Raw genomic sequence first — 27,697 nt, 5'->3', positions numbered from 1 at the left:
CAGAAAGGCAACAGGTCTTCTAACTGGTGTTTAAGACATATTGGAAGGTGGGGCGCCTGGGTGGCTTGAGCATCTGACTCCTGGTTTCTGATGGGGTCATGGTCTCCTGAGTTCGGTGCTAGCTCTGTGCTGACACCATGGAGCCTGCTTGGGACTTTCTGTCTGCCTCTCTCCCTGCTCACTCTCTATCTCTTCTCTCAAAAAACAAAAAACAAACAAAAAGCATACTGGAAGCTTTTGTTACCTCCATAGACTCACCATGACTTGGAGTCTAGAGAAACTCAATTTGGGGAGGCAAAGGGACTGGTTCTTCAAGTCTGACTTTGATGTTCATCTATCCCCAATTTCACCCAGCACCAAGTGTGACTTACTGACCCCCGCCTTCCTACATACACCTCCTTACTCTCAGGAATGGCCCTGATGATTTGGGAATGAATTATGTCCTTGGGACACCCCCAGTTGATAAAGAAGTATAAAATAATTATCCGCTTCACAGTGAAATCAGCCAGGATAATGTGTTGGCCCCAGCCGCATGGGGTGACCATATGGAAAAGGTAGTGCAGACAGAGTGTGACTTGGCACACTTCAGAGTGATTTGAGGCCCTGGTCCTCCTTCAAAGGTGAATCCAGGCCTGGACTGGATCTAATTGTTAAATGAGAGCCATAGACGTCAAGGTAAGTACGTCATCCCTCAAACCATCAGGTAACTACTTTTGGTTCCAAAAGGATTTAACTTATTTTCCAGGTAAATTAAACCCCATTGTTATTGCACATATTTTCACAGACAGTGGGTCAGATCACATACCTTAAAGCACAAGTATACAAAAATCTATGTTGAACCTAATTTAAGATGCTGAGCCTATGAGAGATGTTAGACCTCATACAGGGAGTTCAGTGTGTTATATAAGATCTTATCTTTTTATTGTCTTTTTCTAGTTATTACGGAAACAGTAACTACAAGACTTACATCCTTACCACCAAGTAAGTGACTACCAAGAGCTTCCTTCTCAGTAAGGCATGTATGAAGGACTCCACATGTAACCTTTTCTCTATGTACTCTTCAGCTGAGCAAATCCAAAAGATCTGAAATCTCTTTTTTAACAGCTATATTGACATTAATTTACGAATCACCAAACACACCAGTTTGAAGTATATAATTCAATGGTTGTTAGTACTGTTAATGTTAAAAATAAAACTGCCAGTCATTTTACCAGCAAAGCAGGTTTATTTGGGAAATTGCAAACTGGAACAAACTAAGGCAGAACCACAAGCAAGAGCAACAAACAAAGGAAAGGAAGACTATTTTATGGAGAAGGAAGAAGCTGGGAGGTGTTGTTTTAAAGTAGTTGGAGAAAAGCAAGAGTTCAGGGTGATGGATGGCTTCTTATTGGCTGAGTTGCAGGCGGAGATTTCCTGCAGGCATGCAACCTATATCTTTTCCTGTTGGGGCCTGTAATTGAGGATACTTTCCCTCTGAGGATTCTTCAGCTGGGTCTGCAATTGACAGGTGCTTCCTGAAATTGACATTAAGTGGCATGGCTTCCCCTTCAGCCTCCCCTTAGCATCAATTCACTTTAGTGACCTTTCCTTTTATTAATGTTCTCAGTATGTTTACAGAGTTGTGCAGGCATTGCAACAATCTAATTTTAAAAGATTCCATCACCCCAAAAGGAAACTTCATGACCATAAGCAGTCACTCCCCATTCTCCTGCCCCTCTCCCCTCTCCCCTGAGAACTACAAGTCTACTCTCTTTTTAGATTGACCTGATCTGGACACTCCTGGCAGAAACCTTATCCAGCCTGAGCACAGGGTGGGAGGAGGGAACCACCAGTCAGGCCTCTGAATCCACTTTTTTTCCTGAGGAGGTCTTCAGGTTTAGTGGATTCTATAATGGAGACGCAGCCCTAAAGCTACCCCTGCTCCCCAGGGAGCCTCGCTCACAGAGGGTGGGAACAAGAGGTCAGAGCACCATGGGCTGCCACATGGAACACCAGCAACACAGAGCTGTCACTCACCCTTTCAGCGAGTCTAGTGGCTGGCATGTCTGTGGCACTGACCAGGCAATTTCAAAAACGCCAGCCCAACCCATGCCCTGGCCTCGCAGAACTTTTCCTCACTCAACTGCCTTTTCTAATATTTAAATTTTCTAATGAGCAACTTGCTATGCTCTGCCCAGAAGACTTTGCTTTTAAATTGGGTGGAATATTTGTTCTCAATATTTCTATCAAAAATGACAGTATGGCAACTTGCACTTGCAAAGGGACCAGAGGGTCATGGGCGATAAGCCAGGGGTGATCTCTGCAAGCAGAGGAGGAGGGGATCCCCTGGCCTGACTCCACCCATAAATTGTCACCTGCTTCTTGTTTCTGCAGAAGGGGGAACCAGCAACGGCTATGCTAAAACAGGCTCTCTTAGTGGAGGGAGCCGTCTGGAGAAACACAGCCTGACACATGGCAGCAGTGGCTACATAAACTCAAGTAAGTGCCTGGGGGTGAATGGGGTTGGGGGGAGAACAGATGGACAGGGAGAGAGGGAGTCCTACAAGGAGAGGAAGGGTCACAACTGCTTGTCATCCATTCCAAATGCCCAAAATTACTATGTAACTGACACATGTCCCAGCCACTGTGACACTTTCAAATCGGCCACATTCGAAGCCTACTTACAGTGGGATCCATTTTCATTAAGTTCCCAGTATAAATAACAGTAATCGAGAATGCTTCATAGGGAGGTAGCTCTTTCCCCACTGAATCACTCTCTTTAAGCCATTTCTTTTAGGGAAGGGTGTGCACGCATGAGGGTTTATAATTTCAATTAACAACAACAACAAAAGAAATTTAGGACTGGATTACTCTGTTAGGGAATCTAGTGACATACAATCCCACACGGAGTTTCCACTGGGCAAGCATCCAACACAGGCCTATTGTTCCCAGTGAAAGACTCTTTCAGGGTAGCTTTCAAACTGAAACAAAACAAAGCAAGGCAAAACCAAACCAAATAAAACACAAGCACACATTAACCCCTGAAGCCATTTAAAAAGTCTTGGACTGACACTGAAAAAGAAGACCCAAAACACACAAAACATTGGGTTGACCAAGAGGAGTGGTCGCTGTTTGCTTTCAAGGAACACTCCCATGTCCAGTTATACTCTGGTCCATCCAGTAGTGAGCTACAATGAAGTGCCACGTCTCAAGAAAAATCCTGCCAAAGCCTCTCAGCTGCCATGTGTAACCACATCCACAGAGGGGCCCCCTGCCTTCCTGCCATGGTCAGCTGGGGAAGGGCAGCAGCCATGATTCCATCTCCCATTTCTGAGTGGCCATTGGAATGCCAAGGTGAACCCTTCCAGCAATGTTCTCCAGAAGTCCTCTGGCCTTCCACGGGGCCCTTTTTTATTTTGAGCAGCCTGAGTGTACTTAGTGTGACCACATGCAGGTCTACTGGAGCCCTGGGAGACTTTACGCTTTTCCCCCGCTTGCAGGTGGAAGCACACGGGGCAATGCCTCCACCTCCAGTTACAGGAGGGCTCACTCCCCTGCCTCCACTCTGCCCAATTCACCAGGCTCCACGTTTGAGAGGAAGACTCACATCACCCGCCACGGAACATACGAAGGTATTGGTCCCACAGATTTTACAAGAGCGCTGCTCTCTTCCCCAGATAACTTCGCTCATCTTTTTTTTTTTTTAATTTTTTTTTTAACGTTTATTTATTTTTGGGACAGAGAGAGACAGAGCATGAATGGGGGAGGGGCAGAGAGAGAGGGAGACACAGAACTGGAAGCAGGCTCCAGGCTCTGAGCCATCAGCCCAGAGCCCGACGCGGGGCTCGAACTCACGGACCGCGAGATGGTGACCTGAGCTGAAGTCGGACGCTTAACCGACTGAGCCACCCAGGCGCCCCATACTTCGCTCATCTTTTGAGGATGAAATTATTGGCCACCCTTATTTACCTGTTTCTGCCGTGTCTTCACTCTTCTTTCTTTTCTTTCACAGACTCATGCTACTTAGAGATTTCATTGATTTACCCACCCCCTTAATTCATTCCTTCATTTAGCATTTTATCATGCATCTACCATGTATTTAACACCTTTTGGAATGTTTTAGTGGACGCTCTAGGGGCCAAGGGCAGGCTGCCCCCAAATGGGTCACTTTGGCATGAAAGGTATTTTGAGTTAAGAGCAATCAAAACCCAGCAGGTTCAGGAAAAGCTCTTTACCTCCCCCTCAGTTGCTTGCTTGTACCAAGAAGAGAGCTATTAATAGAAACTCCTCTACTTAGGAAATTTACTTACATAATAAGGCAACCTTTGTTTTCCAACCATCTCCTCTCACCTTCCTGCTAAGGGTCTTTCTCTCCTTTGTATTCTCAAGCCCCTACCCCTATCCTTAGCTCAAATGAGCATCATGTTGCCAGTCTCTGGAATTTCCATGTCTGTGTGGATTCAGAAGCTAAATTTGATTTTTCTCCTGTTAATCTGTCTCATGTCAATTTGCTTCTTGGTCCAGCTAGAAGGATCTTGAAGGATAGAGGAAATTCTTCCTCCCTAATGATACTGAAATGACTTAGATGTGGATCTTGCTTCAAGTTGCCTGTAGTCTACTGGATAAGCTAAGATGATAAGTTAAAAACTATGATATAAAGTAGAAGGGGATTATGGTTTCCAGCTGAGTCTTCAGGGAAGACTCTTTGTGGAGGTAGCATTTGAGATGGGCCTTCATGTGTGATGTGTGACGCCCAGTGGAGAGGTGGGTCTCTCCAGCCTGCAGGGGCCACACACGGGCAGCAGTCAGGGCTCACTAGCAAGCAGGTGCTGACGTGAAGAGAGCTGGAGGGGCTCAGATTCAGGGCTGGCCTACGATGTTTGGATTCTGTTCTGTCACAGTGAGAAGCCCCCGGGATTTTTGAATAAAAAGTCAATCATCTTTGAGGTCTAGGGCTAGAACTCTGGAAGCCATGTGCAGGAAGAATGGGGAGGAAAGAGGCAGAACGTGGTGACAAGTTAGAAGGTGCTCCATGGTCAAGGAAGGGAAAACTTGGCTGGGGCTAGGGTGGCAGCATTTGGAGTGGAAAAGAGGAGCAGAGGTGAGATGTATTGCAGACAGAATTGATGTTTGACAATTGATTAAGTACTAAGGAAGGGGGGGGAGAAAGAGTCTGAGATTGAAGCGCAGGTGGTTGGGGCCATGGTGGTGCCCGTGATTGAAAGAGGGCAGCCAGGTGGAGGCCCCCATGCTGACGAGCTCGGGGATGTGTCCTGAAGCGGAGCTGCCGCACAGCTCCCGGTGGGGCTACCGAGCAGGGAGAGGGGTGCGCAGGACTTGAGCTCAGGGAGAAGTCGGGCAGGATACCCAGCTTGGCGGCATTTATGAAGAGGTGTTAGTTAGTAGAAGATGGAAACCTCAGGAACTGGCCAAGGAAGGGAGCATGAGAGCAGAAAGGGGCAAAGAAAGAGAACATTGGGGATGAAAGGGAACGAAGAGTTAGAAGACAGAGGAGGAGGAAGAGTGTGAGCGGCTGGGGAGAGCAGGACCAGGCAGAGACATGGAAGTGAGGCAGGGAGGTGCTCAGGGTCAAGAAGCAGGAGGCGGGAGGAAGACGTTTGGGTCCTGCCCCTCAGGTCACTGCAGTGCCTGGTCATCTGCAGAAGCAGGTTTGGTGGGAAACAGCCCAGCCAGGCAGCAAGTGGCTCTGATACTGAATGGAGACGGGTAGTGGTGGTGGAGAAGCAGGATTGAGGGTTTGAGTTCCCCAGTGAGTTAAGACCCAGAGCTGGCATATGGCAGGGGTGGGGGTGGGGAGCCAAAATCCAGGCCAGGCAGGGTGTCACCACAGCGCTTTCTGATGTTAGGCCTTCCTGGGGGCTGGCGCCTTCATTGTAACGGGGTCCACATTTGGGACTGGCTTCACAAGGTGAGTGACACTGCCGGTATTTGTATGACCAGGACAGGTCACCTGCACCAACACTGGCATAGGGCACACTCAGTCAAGGACGTAAAAACAAAAAAAAAATGAAAACGTCCTGCTTTCCTTTGTTCTAACCCTTCGCCACGTGAAATAGATCAGTGGTCACAGCGAAATGCCCCGGCTGCGTCCTGGAGGTGTGTCCTATTTCCACAGCAAGCCTGCTGTAGAGCACTTGCCGTCCAGGGCGCTGGGCCGGGAGGTTCAGTAGGGGGTGCCCAGTGCACCTTCTCCCCTGGGCAGCTCTGGGAGGGCCGGCCATGTGTGTGCTGAGTGTTTTCTCTGGGAGGACTGGCTCTGTGTGCTGAGTGTTTTCTCCCTCTGCAGGGAGCTCCAGCGGCAACTCTTCTCCGGAGTACCCTCGGAAGGAATTTGGTATGTCCTTTCCTTACTTTCTGAAGAAATGGTCAAATGAGGCACTGGGGAAATGCCTGGAGTCAAATGGATTCTTCTAAAGGAGTTTGACCCCTCGCTTCCTTATCCTGAAGCATCTTAAGGCGACTGACCTCCACATTAACTTGCTGGTATTCGCCATTGCTCCTGGCACTACTGAAGTGGCAAGTTACTCACACAGGGCTCAGGCTTGGACAGAGAAGCCCCTAAGGCCAAGCAACAATTACAGGATTTTTCCTTCCACAGGACACACAAAGACCTCCCAGCAAAGAGGAGCAGGGGGTTGAACGCACAAATGCCACACATCCCATCACCTCCACCATGATTGGCTGCAAAGGGGCACACTTTATGCCAAGTGAAACCCAAGGATCTGTCTTCATTTGGCCTTAACCTTTTGGTCCATGTTCTTGGATTCTCACTGTGCGTCTGAATTGATATGATGATTGTACAGTGATTATAATTTTATTTATTTGCTTATGGCTGGAAGTCCAAGGCAGTCTCTAACAAAAAGCTAAAGAGATCTGGCTGTTTGTTTGTTTTAAATATATTTCATCTGTGTAGACAGCCAGCCCTAATGACCTTGCTTCCAAATGATTACCTTAGTTAACACTCTAAGTGTGAGCTAACCTAACATTCATTTAGCTAACACCCTAAATGCATTGGAGCCTTGCAAAACTTTCTCTGCCCTTTGGCTATGTGGCCATCATTTATTAAGCACCCACTGCCAACCCCAGGTGGTTGGGTTCACTGTGGGGCCAGTGATTGAAATAGGGGAGCCAGGAGGAGGCCTCCACATGGACTGACGTGTTCAGTCATTTCATCCTGAAGCAGAGCTGGTGGTTCAGCTTCCGGGTGGGGGCACCAAGTAGGAACTGGGATGCACAGGACTTGAGCTCAGGGAAGAAGGGCAGGACACTCAGTTTGCAAAGACTTTACAAAGACACATTAGTAGAAACAAAGAGAAAGGTGCCCATCTGGATATAAATGCACACTGAAAACCGTCTCTTCCCCACCCCCCACTCAAACAGACCTACTTCCAGGTGAAAATTATTTAGCATCCCACCTCTTACATATGCCTAAGATTACTTGTCTTTGTTTCTCAGCATCTTCTTCAACCAGAGGAAGGAGCCAAACACGAGGTGAGTCTGTTGCTGGGTTCATTTCAGTTCATTCACCAAGTTTTTTCTGAGCATCTAACACGGGTGCCCAGCCTTGAGCCAGAAAATATGAGAAGCAGAGAAGAATAAATAAGGCGTGGTTTCTGCGTCCGAGGAGCTTACAGCTTCCTGGGAATCTTTTGCCGGCCCCATCAGGATGGGAGGGGTAGATTCTGGCGGTGACGTAGCATGCGAGTGGAAGCAAGGCTAAAATCACATGGTAGCCAGCTGGGGAGCAGCTTGTCCTGCTGCGGATTAGCTGATGATGCTGGCGCCACACCTGACTTCACTTGTAGTCTCCTGGCTGACTAACTAGAGCCGCTGTAATTATCGTGATGCATCGAGAAATGAGCAAAAGCCCTTCTTTTTCAAATTATTCCAGGGCACGGAGGGCTGCGTGACAGTTTTGCACTGTCCACGTCTGCCTGTGGAGAAGGCTCTAGGAGGGAAATGTGGTCCTGGGGAAAGCGGCCCCAATGGATCTGGTGGGGGTGGGGAGGAGCGGCGTGTCAGGGCCTTGCTGAAGGCAGGGCTCCTCATGGGCTGGGCTGCTGTAGCTCTCACTGATCAGTCTAGACTTCCCAGCGCCTTTTTGCATCAGTAACTTCAAAGTTAGGAACATACCAGCTACCAACTTTAGGCTAATAGTTGAAAGATGTCAATGGCCTACCTGAAGCTAACTAATAACGTGAAACCATCCATTTCCTGCCCAAAGGAGGCCCAAGTGGCTAAGTAAATGGTATGGGTTTTAGAAGTCTCTCTCTCTCATGACCCAGAGACCCAGGAGGCAAGACAGCAGCTTGGTTTGGGCAGTTGGGAGACAGGCACTGGGAAGGGGTTCGGTCAATGCTGATAGTGATGGAGCCTCCCGGCTCAGCCTGTGATTTCATCAGGGCATCCCCAGGCACTGGGATGTGTACAGTGGGCAGGTTGGGATGTGGGGAGAGGACCTCTCCTTTAAATTAAATTTTTTTTTTTAACGTTTATTTATTTTTTTGAGACAGAGAGAGACAGAGCATGAACGGGGGAGGGGCAGAGAGAGAGGGAGGACACAGAATCGGAAGCAGGCTCCAGGCTCCGAGCCATCAGCCCAGAGCCCGATGCGGGGCTCGAACTCACGGACCGCGAGATCGTGACCTGAGCTGAAGTCGGACGCTCAACTGACTGAGCCACCCGGGCGCCCCAAGGACCTCTCCTTTATTTTTTTTTTATTTTTTATTTTTTATTTTTTTTTTATTTTTTATTTTTATTTTTTTTATTTTTTTTTTAACATTTATTTATTTTTGAGACAGAGAGAGACAGAGCATGAACAGGGGAGGGGCAGAGAGAGAGGGAGACACAGAATCTGAAACAGGCTGCAGGCTCTGAGTGGTCAGCACAGAGCCTGACGCGAGGATCGAACTCACCGAGGGTGAGATCATGACCTGAGCCGAAGTCGGATGCTTAACCGACCAAGCCACCCAGGCGCCCCAAGGACCTCTCCTTTAAATAGCACTTGTTCTGGGCACACTTAGGCCTCCTGTTCTTAGGACACAGCCCAAAATCTTTTCTGCTGCTCAGAGCTCAGTGTCAGGCACTGTGATCCAAGCTCCTTCATTCACACTTTCTCCATCTCTTCCCTGACAGAGAGCGAAATCCGAGTTCGACTACAGAGTGCATCCCCATCTACCCGATGTAAGTGGTCACTGTCTGAAAATAAAGGATCTAGGAGTCCAGGGTCACCAGTGTGTATATGTGTGTGTGTGTGTGTGTCTGTGTGTGTGGTCACTCAGTCATAAAACGTCTTGAAGGGCCTTCTGTGAGAGGGACCCTTGGCGAGGTGCTGGGGATGAGGAGCTGAGTAAGTCACGTTCCTTGCTGCTAACAGGGAGATCGTAAACCAACCAACCATGACATCTCAGGGAGCTGAAGGAGCAGGGAGTCAAAGAAGCCTTCTCGGGTCCATGTGCCTTGAAGGGGGACCGAAGGATGGGTCATTTAGGCTCTGTGGGATACGCTGGCATGACACATTTGAGGAACATATGCCCACACGTTGGAGGAATGTTCAGTGTGGCCAAAGGAAAAGGAGAAAGAGGGGACACGATAGAATACTTAAGATTGGAGAAGAGTCAGAAGCAAGTCGAGTGTGAGAATTTGAACTTTATTTCAAATGTCAGGGATTCCCTAGTCTGTCTGTTGACTTTGTTTCACTCCTATTGTTCTTGTTAGAAGTTACTTGACATTTTGAAAAGAGCCCAACCGATAGGGTGAGAGCCAAGTATAAAGAGCAGAAGGAGAAAGAGGCCACTTGGCCCAGGAATCAGAGATTGGGGCTGGCGCAAAGAGCTCAGGGCCCTGCGCCATGGGGTCTGAGGCTATCTCACCAGAGTCCTTCCAGGCTTGGCAGGGCTGAGCCAAAGGATGGAGCTTTCAGGGAAGGGGGTGCCTGGGCAGTCTTCTAGGACACGTTGTCTGTAGACCTCTTATGTGCTACCCTCCTATGATGTCTCCTTCCTCTCCTCCTTGCCACGTTGGGAGGCACAGGGAGCTAACACCTCTAGGTGACCTAGCTACAAATAATAGTGGCCAAATGGACCCCAAACCCACACGAAAGCAGCATAATGTTTAGGAGTTATGAGCCACAAATTCCTTTTGACACTCCAGAGCATACAAGGTCAGGCACTTGACATTCAATGTGTCCTGGTGGGGGATGAGACCACTGTTGAATCATTTGTTTCAAGAGATCTGGTTCTTTCACTGCCCTGTGTGTAAATCTCCCAGCCCCCTGATCTAGGACGACCAGGTCTTCCAGCCATAGAATTATCCCTGTGCTGTCTGATGAGGTCTAATTAGGAAATACATACTGAGGACCTCCCTGTGGAGGCCCTGTATTTATGAGGCCATTAATATTACAAAGGGCCAGGTTGATAGATGCTATAAATTGACAAAATACAAAAATTACAAGGCTGACCAAAAATGTCCCAGCGTGTGAAGCAAATGTCATTCCCCCCACCCCCGCCTCATTCAGAATGCCATATATGTTTTTCCACTGCAGCTGGACTCAGGAAAGAATCCAGGGCCTATTGGAAAATTGGGGGTTTATTTTACAGGGACGGAATTGGATGATGTTAAACGTTTGCTCAAGGGGAGTCGATCTGCAAGCGTGAGCCCCACCCGAAATTGCTCCAATACACTCCCCATCCCCAAGAAAGGCACGGTGGAGACCAAAATGGTGACGGCAAGCTCCCAGTCAGGTAAGCCCCGGGGCTCCAGCTTCCATGGAGGGAAGGGAACGAGGTGGCAGAGTTGTCCTGGCCCCGGAATTCAGCAGTGCCCCGACAGGCCTCCAAGGTTGTGGCAGAGACTTCACAGAGTACTTACCAAGAGTCTGCTCTTCATGCTGTGTGAGCATGTGGGCTGCGCCCTGTCTGGTGCACCATACCACGGGCATGTAGTTGGGCTCTCAATCCTAGAGACTCTCTCCCAGGACATTCTTGACATCTTTTGGGAATGTGTTGACCAGGTTCCCCGAATGAAGAATAGTGGGGACAACTGTATTTTCATTCATTCATTCAGTGAATATTTATTATGTGCTTCCTCTGTGCCAAGTAGCAGGCACTGAGGAGAAGCAAGGAACAGGAGAGACATGGCCACTCGTGGAGGTGAGGGCCTCTGGGGGAAGTCAAACAGATAACCAGGGGGTCATAGTCAAGTAGGATGGACATTGTTGAGCACTCCGGGATCACATGCCTACCAAGTGCAAGGTGGGTTCTGTGGGAGGCAGAAAGATGAATAAGCAGATCCTTGGACAGGGAGGAGGAGAGAAGCCAGTTCTGCTATGTTGTGAAGCTTTCTGTCCCTTACTCCTGAAGAAAAAAAAAAAACAATAACAAAACACAACAACAACCCTTGAGATTGTGATATTTCTCTTATTTTTAAATATAAACCCAAACCTCAGGGCAAGTTTTATGACTTGTATGGCTAGTTCCCCCTTGTATAGTGAAGAGGCAGAATTGGCTTCAGATTTGAAGAAGCACCAAAGTCCCCTCTCTTGGGGGCAGAGTGCCCCTTGGGTCTGGTTGGCACATAGGAAGGTTTAAGGAGCGTTTAACCAGAGAAGACTGCCCTCCGTGCGGGATGGTCTCGGACCAGGGGCTTTGCTATCTGCACCTGCCTCATGCCTGGAATTCTGTGTGGGATTTGTGGCCCCCTGGCACCAGTGGCGGAATCAGCAACGATGGATGTCCCAGGGGAGGGGACAGCACACCAGGAGGTGGGAAGGGGATCTTGGAAAAATGGGCAGACCCCAGAGCAAAACTGACCTACTTCAGATTTCACCAGGAGTCAGCAAGAATTTTTTTTTTCTCTTCAAATTTTTATTTAAATTTGAGTTAGTTAACATACAGTGCATTATTGGTTTCAGGAGTAGATTTCAGTGATCCATAGCTTACATACAATACCCAGTGCTCATCACAAGTGCCCTCCTTAATTGCCATGCCTATCTAACCCATCCGCCACCCACTTCCCTCCATCGACTCTTGGTTTGATCTCTATTGCTATGAATCTCTTATGGTTTGTTTCCCTTTCCCCCCAACCCCATATGTTCATCAATTTTGTTCCTTAAATTCCACATATGAGACGGTATTTGTCTTCCTCTGACTTATTTCACTTAGCAAAAATGTTGTTGCAAATGGCAAGATTTCATTCTTTTTTTATGGCTGAGTAATATTCTGTTGTATATATACACCACTTCTTTATCCAGTCATCAATTGATGGACACTTGGGCTGCTTCCATAATTTGGTTGTTGTAGATAATGGTGCTATAAACATCGAGGTGCAGGTATCCCTTTGAATTAGTATTTTTGTATTCCTTGGGTAAATACCTAGTAATGCAATTGCTGGGTTGGAGGGCAGTTCTATTTTCAACTTTGTGAGGAATCTGCAAACTGTTTTCCAGGGTGGCTGCACCAGTTGGCATTCCCACCAACAGTGCAAGAGGGTTCCCTTTCTCCACATCCTTGCCGACACCTGTTGTTTCCTGTGTTGTTCATTTTAGCCATTCTGACAGGTGTGCGGTGTATCTCATCATAGTTTTGATTCATATTTCCATGATGATGAGTGATGTTGAGCATCTTTTCATGTGTCTGTTAGCCACAACAAGAATCTTTAATACAAGAGATCAAGTTTTCACCAGCTCCAAAGTTTCAGATGAAAGTGGACTGACCAACTTCCCTGGACAGAGGGAGGTCCCGGGACATGGGACCTTCAGGGCTAAACCCGAGAATGTGCCAGCACACCGATCTGACTGGGTGCTGCTTTTGTCTCTCACTGGGGTGTGGGTGTGCCTGTCTGTTTCCAGTGTCCGGCACCTATGATACAACCATCTTGGACGCCAACCTTCCCTCCCATATGTGGTCTTCCACCTTGCCGGCGGGGTCCTCCATGGGGACCTATCACAACAATGTGACCACCCAGAGCTCATCCCTCCTCAACACCAATGCCTATTCTGCAGGATCGGGTACGTGGTACAGTGTACTTCCCCTCCCACCCCTGAACCCTTTGCAATTTTACCTGGAGCTGAACGACCCCTCTGCTGTTTACCTTCCCCGGAGGCTTTCTCTAGGGGTCTTCTGTGGCCTAGCATCCCAAGATTTTCCCATTGATAACCCCAGCTCAATTCAGTCTCTAAGGTGTTTCTTTTGGTGGGTCCCCTATAAAAAGGACTATATAGCACAGTGTATCAGGAAAAAAAATGTAATGGGAAAGAACATGAAAATGTGTATAGGGAACCTAGTTTCATTCCACATGGATTAACTGTGACCTTGAGAAAGTTGGTTAACTTCTCTGGGCTTCAAATGCCTTTTCTGCAAAAGGGTGACCCAGGGTCCACGCGAGGCCTGACCACCTTATGACCATTCCTTGGCTATGACTCAAGGCACACCATGGACAATTTGGTCCTCGGCTGCAAGGCAAGAGCCCAAGATTTCCCTAAAACCAGAAATGTAACAAAATAGAAAAATTTAATCCTGGCACTTCTTCTGGTGCCTCTGTGGTTTCCCCTGCTCTGGGCTGGAGGTCCCGCTCACCAGCCTTCCTCTTCCTCCTCCTCCCCTGCAGTCTTTGGAGTCCCAAACAACATGGCATCCTGCTCTCCCACACTGCACCCCGGGGTCAGCACCTGCTCCTCAGGTCAGTGCTTGCCAGCTTGCGTCGCCCTTTTTAGCACGTTTGCTTTACAAGTTAGTGATGCTCCCTACTGCTGAGGAAAACAGAGGGGTTTCCACAGAAGATGTTCTTTCTGCCCATGAGCGTGAAGACTTTCCTCATTGCACACGGGATGCAGAAACAGGGCCCAAGGGGTGCCTGCCCTCAGTCCTAGGTGGAGATCAGCCCCCAAGGACAAGGCCTGAGGGAGGGTGCTTGGGGTGTCCAGAACCTACTTGTTCTGTTCTGGTCTCTTTTCTGTGAGCGGTGGAGAAATGGAAGTAAAGGGGCAGAGTCGGCACTGTGGACGTTTTCAGGTGCAAAGTACTCTTATGTTAGAAGGATATTACTTTAGTTTTTTAATGTTTATTTTATTTTATCTTGAGAGAGAGGGAGAGAGAGCAAGGGAGGGGCAGAGAGAGAAAAGAGAAAGTATCCCTAGCAGGCTCCCCACTGTCAGCACAGAGCCCAACACGGGGCTCCATCCCACGACCCTCAGATCATGACCTGAGCTGAAGTCAAGAGTTAGATGCCCAACAGGCTGAGCCACCCAGGTGCTCCTGAAGGATCTTACTTTAGATCTTTTTATAAACACTGTAGTTCACTGGGGGCTCAGTGTCACTGCCTGGCTTCCAGCGCAAGCATATGACCATTTTCTTAATGTTTTATTTATTTTTGACAGCACGAACAGGGGAGGGGCAGAGAGAGAGAGAGGCAGAGAGAAAATCCCAAGTAGGCTCTGCCCTCTCAGCGCAGAGCCCAATGCTGAGCTAAAATCCGGAGTCGGATGCTTAACCAACCAGACCACCCAGGCTCCCCACCCCTGGGATATTTTTAAATACAGTGGCATCTGTCAGACCCTGTGCAGATTACTGTTATTCAGCTATGTGGCCCTAACTACCCAATATATGAAACTGCTGGTAGCTTTTGGCCAGTAGTGGGGGGTGGGGCCTGAAGAGCTCACCGTGTCACTGAGAATGTGAGAACTGAGAAATCTGGGGAATCTCTGGCCTGTGCCAAGATCTTTATCATGGAAGTGCTTTGGGGTGCTCCAGGGGCTGCCTCAAGCCAAGGGGCCCCCTCTCCACCTGCGCTCACCTGCCCTCCATTCCTCTCCCAGTGTTTGGCATGCAGAACAACCTGGCCCCCAGCTCGTCCACCCTGTCCCATGGCGCGGCCACCACCTCCACAGGTCAGTAGCCAAGGTTTGGAGCTTAGGGTCTGGGAAGTAATGCCTTGTTGCAGCTGTAACTCACAATATTCCTTTCCAGTAACTGAATCAGAGGGACCAGATTTCCCTAAAAACCAACCTTTCCCAACAAAGAAACAGCCCCCCCACCTCCCAACCTAAAGATGTCAACTTCGATCATTTGCTGGCTCGGATGTGAGGGAAACCACAGGGGAGCCCTTGCTGTGGAGTGTCATCTGTATACCCCTGTGTCTCACTGCCGTTCCTGATGGTCCCCTGTCACTGTACCTCGATCATCTAGCTGATTTTATGGTGTACCCCTGTGCAAACCCGGGGAGGTGGAACAGGAGAGGGGTGAACCTTAGCCTTTGCCCTCAGCTTGTTTATGGTTTACTTGGAGTAGAAAGTCTAATGCACGTGAAACAACCAGGTGTCCTATACGACAACATGAATCCTGTTGTGCAGAGCAGGTGTTAGGAGTTCTGAAGGGAAGGAGTCTTAGGAGAACTTCAGGGAGGAGGTAGAATTTTGGAACAATCCTAAAAGAATGAGGGTTAGACCAAAGAAAGTGTCATCTAAACTCATTGCCGCCCCTGTGGCTGGAGACAGTTGCCTTTGTTGTTATAATTCATTTTATTTAGTTGCCACTAAGCTCTTCCTGTCACCTGGGGAGCCTGCCCCCTGCTGGGATTGCTCAGGCTATTCTAGGCTTTGTGGAGCCACTCTCCCACACTGGCCCTGCTGACTCCGTGGTTCCTTTCTTATAGCATATGGTGTGAAGAAAAACCTGCCCCAGGGCCCTGCCGCTGTAAGCGCAGGCGTGTCCACCTCCGCCGCAGGTGAGTGCTACTGCCAGCTGCCGATGGCAACCACGTGTGGGGGACAAGTGCTCTGCAGTGACACGTGGCGTATGGGAGGGGGAGGTATAACCTATTGGTGGTCTGAGGTCTGCAAATACGACTCACCCCAAAGGCCTCCTGGTTCCCATGACAGAGCAGAGATAAGTGTGCCCCTGGACTTACCTTGGCCTTCAAGGGCCAAGGGGTGGGGCAGGGAGCTTAGGGTCAGGTATTCATACCCCAGTCCCTACTGTTGTCTGGAAGCCCCTGGCCTGCTCCTGTTATGTGTCACCCATTGCAAGAACCCGGGAGCCCCTCAGAAGCTGCCACCCCAACCACACACTCTTCCTTCCTTCCTTCCTTCCTTTGTCTGTCTTTCTTCCTTTGTCTGTCTTTCTTCCTTTGTCTGTCTTTCTTTCTTTCTTTCTTTCTTTCTTTCTTTCTTTCTTTCCTTTTCCTTTTCCTTTTCCTTTTCCTTTTCCTTTTCCTTTTCCTTTTCCTTTTCCTTTTCCTTTCTTTCTTGGCTCCATGCCCAGTGTGGGGCTCGAACTCATAACCCTGAGGTCAGTAGTCACATGCTCTGTCAACTAAGCCAGCCAGGTGCCCCACACCATACACACTTTCAATAGGATCTTTATCAACTTGGGCTCTCCTCACCCAGTGGGTTATTTCTTCCATTGCTGTGATCCTGTTGTTCCCTTCCATTCAACAATTCCTTCATTCAGAAAAGATTTACTGAGGACCTGCTCTGTATGAGACAGATGCTGTTCTAAGTGCTCGGAGTATGAACGTGAACAGGACAGACTAGACTCCTGCCTTCACCAGGCTGACCATTGCAGCCGGAGAGGAGGCAGATGGACAAATAGACAAATGACAGGAAAAGATGACAGAAAATCATACCTACTTAGAAGAAATAGATGAGGTAGTAGAGATGGGGCAGGGGTTCATGTTAGACCAGCTGGTCAGGAAAAGTGCCTCCAGGATGGTAACACTTGAGACTGAGGGATAGCAATGAACCCACCACATCAGTTAAAAAAGGGCATGACTGACAAGGGGACTTTGACCCTTTGGCTAAAGATCCTGTAGTGTCCAGGTGAGGGGACAGTACCGTAGGCCAGCCACCTGGTGCTTCCCACATTGACCCACTCCTGGTGGCCAGGCTCAGCCAGGCAGGGGAGGGTGGCTTTGTTCCCCAGGATGCTTCTTAGTAAACACTGTCAGCGAGAGCAGGAGACCCTCAGATGCAGCTGCTGATCTCTCTCTTTCCCTCCCCCCCCCCCCCCGCCTTTCTTCCTTTTTCTTGTTCTGGTCATTTCTTCCCTCTCCCTTGTCCTTCTCCTTGCCTGCTCCTTTCCTCCCCAGCCTCCACCACAAACGTCCAGAATGATGAACTCTTGCACAAGGACTGTAAATTCCTGATCCTGGAGAAAGACAACACACCAGCCAAGAAGGAGATGGAGCTGCTGATCATGACCAAGGACAGTGGGAAGGTCTTTACCGCCTCCCCGGCCACCATCGCCGCAAGTACGAGGGAGCCCACGCCATGCAGGTTTCAGGAGAGAGGCAGATGGTATAGGAGACAGAATGTCCTAGCAAGGTGGATTGAGACATTTTAATAAGAAAACCGGAGTTGCCCCATTCAAATGAAATTTACCTGCCTGAATAGGGTGCTCCAGGGTCTGCCTTGAATGTAGATAAACATTCAGGAACATTCTGGCAAAACACACCCAGAGAGGTCTTTGGGCAATGGGAAGTCTCCTAACTACAAGCACAGATCCGGGAGATTGACTCAGGGAAGCTGAGCTCTCTTCCTACTGGGGAATCCAAGCAGGAGAGGCCCTGGGGCAGAGAGGGGACTGAGGATGGAGTATCCTGGGTGATCATAGGTTGTATGCACAGCTTCTTTTTCAGATGACACCCTGAAAAAAGAAAAGCAAGCTGCCTACACTGCTGACACCTGTCTGATATCAGACGCTAATGGTAAGAGGAAATCTGGTCACTGTTCCCTTGACTTTAGTCTATCTGCTTGTTATTTATTCATCTTCTGAGACCTGGCTACTCAAAGTTGGGTCTCTAGACCCGCAGTATCGGCCCCACCTGGGAGTGTGTTAGAAATGAAGGCTGCCAGGCCCTGGCCCAGACCTGCTGAGTCAGAGGCTGTGTTTTAACCAGCTCTGCAGCCGTCTCCTATGCATGTTAGTGCAGCAGAAGCCTTCCCATGGCACGCCTGCTGTCTACAGTGGGTTTTTTCCCCTCTGTTCCATAATTTCCAGAGCTATTAGAAAACGCTTTGCAAAGCACTTGCTACACTTATTTCTTTCCTTCCCAAATATTTGGATTTTCTCCCAGATAACTGCATTTCTTCACATGCTCAAGGTCCTGTGTACTCTTTCCAGATCACTGATTTCTCTTCCTTTACTGACCTCCCTGAAAAGTTGGGTCTTAGAACATCTTTTCAAAATGCAAATGAAATCCCTTATGATCTTCACCAGGCCCGACTCTGAGGAAGTACCTACTTTGAAGACTTACATTTTAGGGGTGGAGGTGGGGCTATGGAACCAAAAGACCCTTTACAGAATCTGATGAAAGGTGTAAACAGTTTTCTCAGAGAATTCCTTCTGTGCCCACAAACACTCAGTGGTCAAATAGCATCAGGGACTGGTGAACTAGCCCTCTGCCCCTCCACCCCTGGTGAGGAACGCAAAGTCCTTTAACCAAGAAATCGAGAGTCATTTCTCATAAACATATTTATCGTTGAGTGCAAATGTCACCCCTAACATGGAACTCCAAAAATGTCTTGGGCTTGAAAGGTTTAGGTCACAAGAGAGTTAAGATCCTGCTTTTTACCCACCATTAATTGCTGGCCCAGCCATGTCTTCATTGATACAACGGTCGCAAATATCACATCAGCGAGGACTGGGTCCATGAGCGTTCCCATACGGTGCTATTCCTCAAGGTGCTTGGATGGCACATGTACCTCAAGTTTTGCCCAAAGTCAACTCACAGGCTGTCCTGTGGTTCCGCAGCTTAAAAGCCCAGGTCAGGGGTGCCTGGGTGGCTCAGTTGGTTAAACGTCCGACTTCAGCTCAGGTCATGATCTCACGGTTTGTGAGTTCAAGCCCCGCATCAGGCTCTGTGCTGATAGCTCAGAGCCTGGAGCCTCCTTCGGATTCTGTGTCTCCTCCTCTCTCTACCCCTCCCCTGCTCGTGCTCTCTCTCTCTGTCTCTCAAAAAATGAGTAAATGTTAACAAAAATTTAAAAGCTCAGATCAAAACCTGTGTTCTTGGTGTTTGCCTTCCAGGGGACGTGAAGACTGTGTCCACAAAGGGCAAGGTCACCTCCGCAGGTAGGTAGCCACAGCAGATCCTGCAGTGACAGGAGCTGAGAGGGCTGGTTGTGATGAACAGAACAGATGACCACTCCCTCACCTGGAACCAGGGCACACATGAGCCCTGCACCTCTAAAGGGTTTCCCTAAAGGCCTGAGGAGGCAGGGTGGAGGGCAGTGGAGGGGGCTGGCAGGGGGCTGGGGCAGGGCTGCAGAAGGTTCCAGGGTCCAGGGTCTCCCAATACAGAGGAGCCACTGCTGCGTCTTCCAGAGCCCCCTGCCTGGACTTCAGGGTGCCTCTAAGACCACGCACATCTCTAGCCCTTTAGACTTTTCTCACTTGCTTACACAGTCTTGTGAGGGAAACAGACCAAGGGTTATCAGTCTGTTTTAGACACTAAAAATCCTTTTCACTAAAAAAAAGCAGCAGCAGCAGCTTCCCAGCCATCCCTTAAGTGCTGAGTGTAATTTCGGGCACTGCAGGGATTACACAGGAGCTGAGGGCCCCAAGGGAATGCAGGTGTGGAGGGAGGTGGGAACGCTTTGGGTTTGGCCATAACCAAATTCAGGAAGTTGTAGCAAAATCCATGCTCATCATCAAGATTTTTAAACTGAGTGCTTTGGGCTGCATCCTCTGCTAATGCCCGTACCTGCCTTACCTCCTTTCATCAGCAAGCATTCTATGAAGTGGGGAATCTTTTAACTCCACTTTATGAGAAAGGCAACAGGTGAAGGGACCTCCACTGGGTCATACGCCTCTAGCCCAGGCTTGTCCCATGTGTGCTCTTCCCCAGCTGTGGCCCTGTGTGTGTTCCAGGAGCCAGCCTTGCCCGCCTTGGAGCTGCCGGCCCCGACTAGCATTCACTCAGGCCCCCAGGAAGTCACCGAAAACCCCAGAATTTGGAGGGAAGAGGGCAGGAGCCTACTGCATTCCCCTTACCCCTCCTTTGTCTTCCACAGATGTTCACAGCTACAATCACCGTGGGGGCAGCGGTAGAGGCGGAGGTGGCGGCAAAGGTGGCGGCGGAGGGGGCCCATGGGGGGCGGCGCCAGCCTGGTGCCCCTGTGGCTCCTGCTGCAGCTGGTGGAAGTGGCTGCTGGGCCTGCTGCTCACCTGGCTGCTGCTCCTGGGGCTGCTGTTCGGCCTCATTGCTCTGGGTACGTGAGGACAGTGGCAGGACACCAGGCCTCACTGCCCGTCTGGAGGGCAGGAGTCGGCAAGTGTCCCGCATGTCAGAGATCCAGGGGCCAGAGGCAATCGGGGAGGACCCCTCATTACTGCAGGTGGGGAGCCAGGCTCCAGAGGTACTCGGTCCGGGTCCCACGGCCACTCAGTGGCAGGACTGGAGGCACTCGGTCCAGGTCCCACGGCCACTTGGTGGCAGAACTGGGGTTCTGGTGTGGCTCCCAGCCCAGGGCCCTCCGTCCCTGTCACAGCCTGCTACGCATTTGGCTGCCCGTAATCATCAGGCCGTGCGTACTCAGGGCCTTTTTGATTTTCAACTTTTCCAAGCACCCCTGTGGGTCTCTGTCGGCTCTCGCAGCAGCCCCCAGGGAGGATGGGGGACTGCTCTGTGGCCTCCTCCTGTGAGAAGAGTCCCAGGCCCGGTTTCTTCAGGGCGTGGTTACCATTTTGAGCAGCTGCCCCCACTGGTGGTCACGACACGTGGTCTCTGTACAGATTCCGGCCAAAGGTCCCCAGAGCCCCACATCAGGCCCACCTCGGGGTGTGCTGCAGGCTGGGAGGGTGCCGCCGGCTGGGAGGCCCCGCCTGGCTGACCGGCCTCTGTCCGCCTGTCTCAGCGGAGGAAGTGAGGGCACTGAAGGCACGGGTGGCCGAGCTGGAGCAGAGCCGGAGCGGGGTGCTGCTCTACGACGAGAAGGTGGAGCGGAGCAACAAGGACCGGCTGCAGGGCGCTGTGCCCGGCGTCGGGGCCGACCTGGGGAAACTGGGGCTTGATGGCCACGGGCAGGAGGCGCTCTGGCTGTTCTTGAAGAGCAAGCTGATGGCGGAACAGGAGAGCGGTGAGTACGGCGCAGGGCAGGGCGAAGGCCTTCCGGGCTCCTGTGCTCCCTCCATCCTGTGCGGGATCCTGGGAGTGGGGACCAGCATTGTGATCCCATCTGACTGCTGGGAAAACTGAGGTCTGTGAAGGAGAATTGCCCAAGATCACACAACTACCACCCCTTGGAATCTGGTTCCTAGTCCCAGCTTCTGTGTCTTCCCCCAGACCGTGGTGCCCCCCCACCCCGTCGTGTGTATGCACACGTGTGTGTGTGTGTGTGTGTGTGTGACACACACATACAAGCTGTGCAGCTAACTCCATGTTACCTTCTCTCGTAGGAAATCTCCGAGGAAGCCCCGGCCCTAAAGGTACTGGGGTGGACTGAGCCCTCATGCTGCTCTCATTTCCTGCCTGTGGAACAGGTTTTCTGGGTGGAAACTTTCCAAATTGAAGGATGAGCAGTAGAAAGATCTTAAGGTGTCTGTCGGGAGGGTTGAGAATTGGCTTTACAGTCAGGATGTCTTAGAACAAGAGGGGACCTTGGGCATCACTGAAGAGGGGCCCAGCCACGTGCCCCAGTGACGTGGTCGGAGACTGAAGGGCACCAAGCTGCGTGCCCGCCCACACCGCAGTGACGTTTGTGGGTCCGAAAACACCAGGAGAGAGTGGCTCTTGGGTTCTCACCCCACCTCATGGTTTTCGTGTGTTTCTGATTTTAGGTGACATGGGAAGTCAAGGACCTAAAGGTAAATCAAATGTGGAGATTTTAACCTAAAGTATCAGTAAGGGCTGGTTTAAAATGAGCAGCCTGCGTCTGATTCCCCCACACCCAGTCTTCCGGGCCAGCTCCCCTCCATGTAGGACTTGCAGACCCTTGGGCTTTTGAGGTCAGAGGGCTTAGTGACAGAGCAGGGCTCTATGTCTCTGGGGCAGCACTGTCCCTTGTCCCTTCTCAGGATTCTAGGGACTTCCCGGACAAGGACAAGGAATCTGCATCAAGGATCTGCATCTCCCTCAGCAACAAAGGGCAGCCTGAGGACCTGCTACTATACACAATACTTGGGGGGATTTCTAGAAATACAGATTCCTGGGTCCTGCCAGGAATCAGATCCTCTGGGACTGGATCCTCCTCCCCCTAGGTTAATTCTGATGAGGCAGGTCAGGAACCACCATTGCAGCTGAGGAGCCTGCTCCCAGGGGTCTTAGGAGGGGGGCTCCTTGGCGGGGGGGGGACTCCAGTTGGGGTAGTGCCACCTACCTGCAGGGGTGGGCAGTCTGGCAGGGAGACAGGACATATACACAGGAAAAGGTGCCCCACAGTGTTAGTTGAGGGACAATCGTGTGCTAACTTGTGTGACACTCATTGATAATGCTGTAAGAAATTGATCTCTTTCCTTAGAAAAGTGGTTTGACAGTCAGTGGGACAGGCCCACGGGTGGAAGAGGTTTCCAATCCCAATGACCACAGCAGCACCCCTTGTTCTAGTTGAGGGGGGTTCTCAAACTTCAGTGGGTAGGAGGGTTGCCAGAAGACTCTGGGCCCCACTCCCAGAGCCTCTGATTCGGCAGATGTGGGGCCTGGAGTCTAGGGTCTTGATTGCCCCAGGTGGTTCTGAGGCTGGTGGTGCAGAGTCCATGCTGAGAGCCACGGTTCAAGAGACAGAGTCGTCCCTCTATCCCCACCTTTACCTCCCTTCCCGAGAGATCTCAGTGCAGGAATTGGGGGTTCGTCTGCTTGATGGCCATCCACTTCTCTTGGGGATTCCCTGCCCCCCCCACCCCAGCCTGGGCAACTACATCAGCCCCCTTCCCCAAGGCTCCAGCTTGCAGGCCACACACCCCTCCTGACCACGATGGTGAGGAGGACCATTGGTCCTGGAGTCCCTGACTATGTGGTTGCCATAAAATACAAGACGTTAAATTTGAATTGCAGATAAATAATTTTTCACTGTGTGTCCCAAATATCACATTAAACATACTTACCTTAGAAATTTACTCAGTATTTATCTGCAATGCAAACTGAACTAAGCATCCCATATAATTACTAAATGTGGCAATCCTATGTTCTCCTGGTGGTTCCTTTAGGCAACAGGCACAAGTCCTCTGTCTGACTTCTTTTATCTCTGCCCCCACAGGAGATCGGGGGCTCCCGGGGACTCCAGGTATGTAACCTCTGATGGCGTGCTGGTATTGCGGGCTGCTTGTCCCTGGCTCCCGGGTTCTAGGGGAAAACAGGGCTCAGGTGTTGTTGTGTGTCCACAGGCATCCCTGGGCTCTTGGGCCACCCAGGTCCAGAAGGACCAAAGGGACAAAAAGGCAGTGTGGGTAAGAGCCGCTTTTTCCATTCTCTTATTCCCTTATTCATTCAATAAACATTTCATTAAGTGCCTGCTCTGTGCCAGACCCTGTTTTAGGAGCCGGGGAGACATTGGTGAACAAAACAGAAATCGCTGCTTATCTTTGGGTTGGGGAGAAAGACATGATAAATTAGTGAAGTACAGAGCAGGGTAGGAGGTAGATCATGAAACGGGAAAGACAGAGCCACACACGGCACTGCGCACTGAGGGGGTAAATTTGAATAAGGCCTCACTGAGAAGGTGCCGTTTGAACAGACTTGAAGATGGTGAGGGAGCCAGGCATGGGGAGATGGTGGGGGAATGCTCTAGGCAGAGGGAGCAGCCGTGGGCCCTGGGGCAAGGGTGTGCTGTGGCCCAGGAGCAGTGAGAAAGAGGCAGTGGGGGCCGGGCTAGAGCCCACCAGAAGCCCGAGTGTCCAGACGGAGGAGCAGAGGGCCTCTTGATCATGTGAGATGCTGCCAATGGAGCCCTTAGCCATGGGCACTGGCTCCTAACTCTGAGGTTCCTTTCTTCAGGAGAGCCTGGCATGGAGGGTCCCATGGGCCAGAGAGGACGAGAGGGCCCCATGGGACCTCGTGGTGAAGCAGGGCCTCCTGGGTTTGGAGAGAAAGGGGACAGAGGTAAGAGGCTCTTCCTTTACCAGGAGGGTTAGCTATATCCATGCTTCCTTCTCACATCTTTCTCCCTCCTTCTTTCAATGGCCTTTACTGAGCAGCTACCTCGAGCCAGGCTCTGTGCCAGGCCCTGTGAAGACCACATTCTAATGGGGGTGTGGGCTGGGCTGTGGGTTTGGGTCTGAATCTAAGAACCCTGCAGTGTTCAGAATCCACGAAGAAGGTGGTCACAAGGAGAAAGGGTCGTCCCACATAGGCAGTGCAGAGTCAGGTCTGAGGTAAGAGGCTCAGGGCAGAGCCTGACCAAAGGTGGAGAAGGGTGGTAGGCCCTCAAACCTTCATGGGCTGGAAATAGGCAGGGAAGGAGAAATAGAAAGACCTAGACACAGGCCCAGCCCTGGAGGAGGCTGGGAAGATTTTACAACTAGATTCTTAACCAGGAGTCAGCTTTCATCAGGTGAAACCAAGCACAGACGCTAGAAATTCTCATAATGCCAAAAGAGCATGAGCAAGAGCTTTATTTTTAGCTCCTCTTTGTCTTAAAAATATTGTTCAACCAGGCAACAAATATTTATTGAGTGGCTCCTGTGGGCCAGACCTCATGGGCTATAAAGGCTCTGGGGGTAGAAACTGAAGGTGTTTTGCAGCTTTGTGGCCTCAAGGAGGTATCTGATAGATCAGAGACCACCAGCAGTTGGGAAGTATTGCCCACAAATGACACTGCCAGGCTGGGTGGGCGAGCAAACTGAGCATCCTCTGCTTTCTCCCCAGGGGCTGCTGGTGAACCTGGTGTTCAGGGCCCACCTGGTGTCCCAGGTTCTGTGGGTCCCAAAGGTAAGTCAAGTGCCAGGATGGCACGGATCACAGAGGTCCAGGAAGTGGATCCTGACAGCCCTAACCTGCTGCAGGGACAATGGGCCCAGAGAGCCCCCCCCACAAAGGAGTGCCTGGGGGGTCAGGGCTGGAACTGACCCCAGGGCTGGAATTTTTGGGACCATGCTTCTGTCTCTCTTCAGTGGCCCTGTTATGTGGCCCCTAAGTGTGTGGATGGGTCAGGAAGTCCCAAGTCAGATGAGTTCCTCACCCGACAGCTGCCCAATTGCACTCCTTCAAAAGCATTATGTCTGGACGGCTCAGGGAGAACGGGGCCTTCTCAGTTTGATGCCCATCTCCCCTCCCTGCTGCTGCCCGGGCCCACATGTTCTACTCTGACCGGAAGGAGCAGGGGTCTCTCGATCCCACCAGCTGTAGTGTCCTCCCTCAGGAGAACTTTGCACTGGGGTCCCTCTCAGACCCACTGACTTGGGGTCTGGGCACGAACCCACACTGTGTGGGCAATGCTCACACACACACAGCCCTCACTTGGAAGTGAGCCCCTACCTGCCCCTTACTGTGGGGTCAAGTGTCCCTGGCCTGTGGCTCGCCCCTGATGATTGTGGTCTTGTCTTTCTTCTCAGGTTCCAGTGGTTCTCCTGGCCCACGGGGTCCCCCAGGTCAGTGTGGTGCTTATAAAAATAGATGCTGTTTCTGGGGAAAAGAAAGGGATACTAAAAAGAAACACATTTTTTTTTAATTTTTTTTTTTTGTTAACATTTATTTGTTTTTGAGACAGAGACAGAGCATGAACGGGGGAGGGTCAAAGAGAAAGGGAGACACAGAATCTGAAGCTCACGCTCCAGGCTCTGAGCAGTCAGCACAGAGCCCGACGCGGGGCTCGAACTCACATACCGTGAGATCGTGACCTGAGCCGAAGTCGTACGCTTAACCGACTGAGCCACCCAGGTGCCCCAAGAAACACATTTTTAAAGCAAAAGAAGCAATTATATGGAGCCTTCCAGAGGTCCAAAACTCCTGTCCATACATGTGTCCCCTGAAGCTGAGGTCAGGTTCCCAGTGGTTTCGGGGAGATCCGTGCTGACCTGGCTCGGGGCGCATGGCCCTCCGGCAACCTCAGCAGCAGGCACTTACTGTCCTGCTTGCACCTGAGCAAAGTCCCTGTGGCCACCTCCTCCCTGTGGGCCAGAGCCCTTCTGCTGTCTTGGGAATCTTGAGCTGTAGCCCACACTGTAATGCGGACCAGTGTTTCTGCCACAGCCCCATGAGGTGTCCTTACATCAGGGCCTGTGACACTAGGGCAAGGAACTGGGCTGGGATGATGTAGCAGGGTTGTGGGGAGGAGTCTGTGGAGAGCAGCCCTTGACTTTACCCCAGGCTGTGCATGTACCTGTGTGTGTGTGTGCGTGTGCATGTCTGTGCCTGTGTCCATGTCCATCGGTCCATCAGGCCACTCACCTAGCTTCATGGTTGTCTTTGCTTGCAGGCTCTGTAGGTCCCCAAGGGCTCCGAGGTGAAGTTGGACTCCCTGGTGTCAAAGGTGAGCTTGGGGAAGGGGATGCCACCCTGTAGATGCCACTCACTCAAGAAGGAGGTCTGGGCGGTGGGGCAGCTATACGGGCTGGCAGGTACGTAAGCAGAGGGCAGGTCAGGATGGCAGAGAGCCTGTCTGCACACAGACACCGCTCTTTTTTGGTCATCCCCTCTGGGGCTCCTTACACAGAGTTGTCCCTTACCTTTTCAGGTGACAAAGGTCCCATGGGATCACCGGGACCCAAAGGTACGTTGCCACTGCTCAGACATCCCCATAGTCCGCCTGACTCCTGGGAGCCCCGATGGGAACCTGTCTCAGGGTCCAGGATTGGACCTGAGAGCTCATTCTAGCCCAGCCTCTCAGATAGGGAAACTAAGGCAGGAAGAGGGGAAACCGAGCACCTATGTCACAAGCACTGTGGTCGGGTGGCCCGCAGGGTGGTCTGGATGCAGTGTTGAGGCACGTCCTCTCTCGTCTGGCTCTCCTTGCACTCATGGCACTCACTGTACAACAGCAGGGGCTGGGGTAGTTTGGGGGTGATGGTGCTGACCCTGGGGGAGAGCGAGCTCCTTGGCCTCAGCAGTGCCTGGGTCTCACTGACATTCTGCTGGCAGCAACTCAAGGGCACAGTGAGAACTGTTTGTAGCCAGGGTCCCTCTCACTGAGTGAGGGTGTTTTCCTTGCTCCGACTGCTGCCTCCTGCCACCCCACCCTGCCCCATGTCTGTTTCAGGTGACCAGGGGGAGAAAGGACCCCGAGGCCTCACAGGTCAGTCTTGCACAGGAATCTGATTTCATCCACTAAAGACTTCTTGTAAACCCAGCGGGCACTGGAGGTGGAAAGAAATACACAAATATGAGGCAGAAGCTCTGTCTAAAAACCTTCGGAAAACTTGTAATCTAGGGAAAAATCACAAGACAGGATAAAATAAAAAACAGTGAATGGAGTAGGAACCAGCATCAAAATGTACGTATAGTCCAGACGGTAAATGTTTGGAGCAGGAAAGGGAGTTTATGATCGTCTTGGATTATTTCGGGGGGATCCAGTTGGGGGAATTAGGCTCTTCCCAGAGCAGCAGAGAGTTGACACTACTTGCAAGCCTCTCATCTGCTTAACCTTCTGCCAGCTCGAATGCCTAAAAAAGAAATCCGTAGAAACGGTGCTTTGGCTACAGGGGCAGCTCTGTGCTGCCAGGGAAATGATTCATCTGCACATCCCTTCAGACCGGACGTGGCTCTGGACCTGCCTGTGTCTGCTGCCCGGGGACCCTGACCATAGAATCTAAGCAGGGGCTGTGTCCGCAGC

At 50.9% G+C, this 27,697-nt stretch overlaps 1 protein-coding gene across 1 annotated transcript in view; it reads left to right on the top strand.

The window, feature by feature from the left end:
* COL17A1 (collagen type XVII alpha 1 chain) overlaps window positions 1-27,697 on the top strand; it is a 51,848-nt gene that overhangs the window by 6,278 nt on the left and 17,873 nt on the right. The window contains exons 3-28 of the mRNA XM_019459353.2: window positions 937-981; window positions 2,374-2,478; window positions 3,480-3,611; window positions 6,287-6,334; window positions 7,456-7,491; window positions 9,136-9,183; window positions 10,599-10,742; window positions 12,848-13,006; window positions 13,606-13,677; window positions 14,813-14,884; window positions 15,649-15,720; window positions 17,083-17,244; window positions 17,620-17,700; window positions 19,023-19,067; window positions 20,009-20,206; window positions 20,852-21,073; window positions 21,393-21,422; window positions 21,774-21,800; window positions 23,189-23,215; window positions 23,316-23,378; window positions 23,926-24,030; window positions 24,796-24,858; window positions 25,482-25,517; window positions 26,345-26,398; window positions 26,603-26,638; window positions 27,125-27,160. Of these exons, the coding sequence (XP_019314898.2) occupies window positions 937-981; window positions 2,374-2,478; window positions 3,480-3,611; window positions 6,287-6,334; window positions 7,456-7,491; window positions 9,136-9,183; window positions 10,599-10,742; window positions 12,848-13,006; window positions 13,606-13,677; window positions 14,813-14,884; window positions 15,649-15,720; window positions 17,083-17,244; window positions 17,620-17,700; window positions 19,023-19,067; window positions 20,009-20,206; window positions 20,852-21,073; window positions 21,393-21,422; window positions 21,774-21,800; window positions 23,189-23,215; window positions 23,316-23,378; window positions 23,926-24,030; window positions 24,796-24,858; window positions 25,482-25,517; window positions 26,345-26,398; window positions 26,603-26,638; window positions 27,125-27,160 (2,118 nt within the window). The remainder of the gene's footprint in view (window positions 1-936; window positions 982-2,373; window positions 2,479-3,479; window positions 3,612-6,286; window positions 6,335-7,455; window positions 7,492-9,135; window positions 9,184-10,598; window positions 10,743-12,847; window positions 13,007-13,605; window positions 13,678-14,812; window positions 14,885-15,648; window positions 15,721-17,082; window positions 17,245-17,619; window positions 17,701-19,022; window positions 19,068-20,008; window positions 20,207-20,851; window positions 21,074-21,392; window positions 21,423-21,773; window positions 21,801-23,188; window positions 23,216-23,315; window positions 23,379-23,925; window positions 24,031-24,795; window positions 24,859-25,481; window positions 25,518-26,344; window positions 26,399-26,602; window positions 26,639-27,124; window positions 27,161-27,697) is intronic.

Source organism: Panthera pardus, unplaced genomic scaffold (assembly GCF_024362965.1).
Source record: "Panthera pardus isolate Hobbes unplaced genomic scaffold, ASM2436296v1 HiC_scaffold_22, whole genome shotgun sequence".
Lineage (NCBI taxonomy): Eukaryota > Metazoa > Chordata > Mammalia > Carnivora > Felidae > Panthera > Panthera pardus.
The sequence above is the reverse complement of the archived record's forward strand: the minus strand, read 5'-3'. Positions and strand labels throughout refer to the sequence as shown.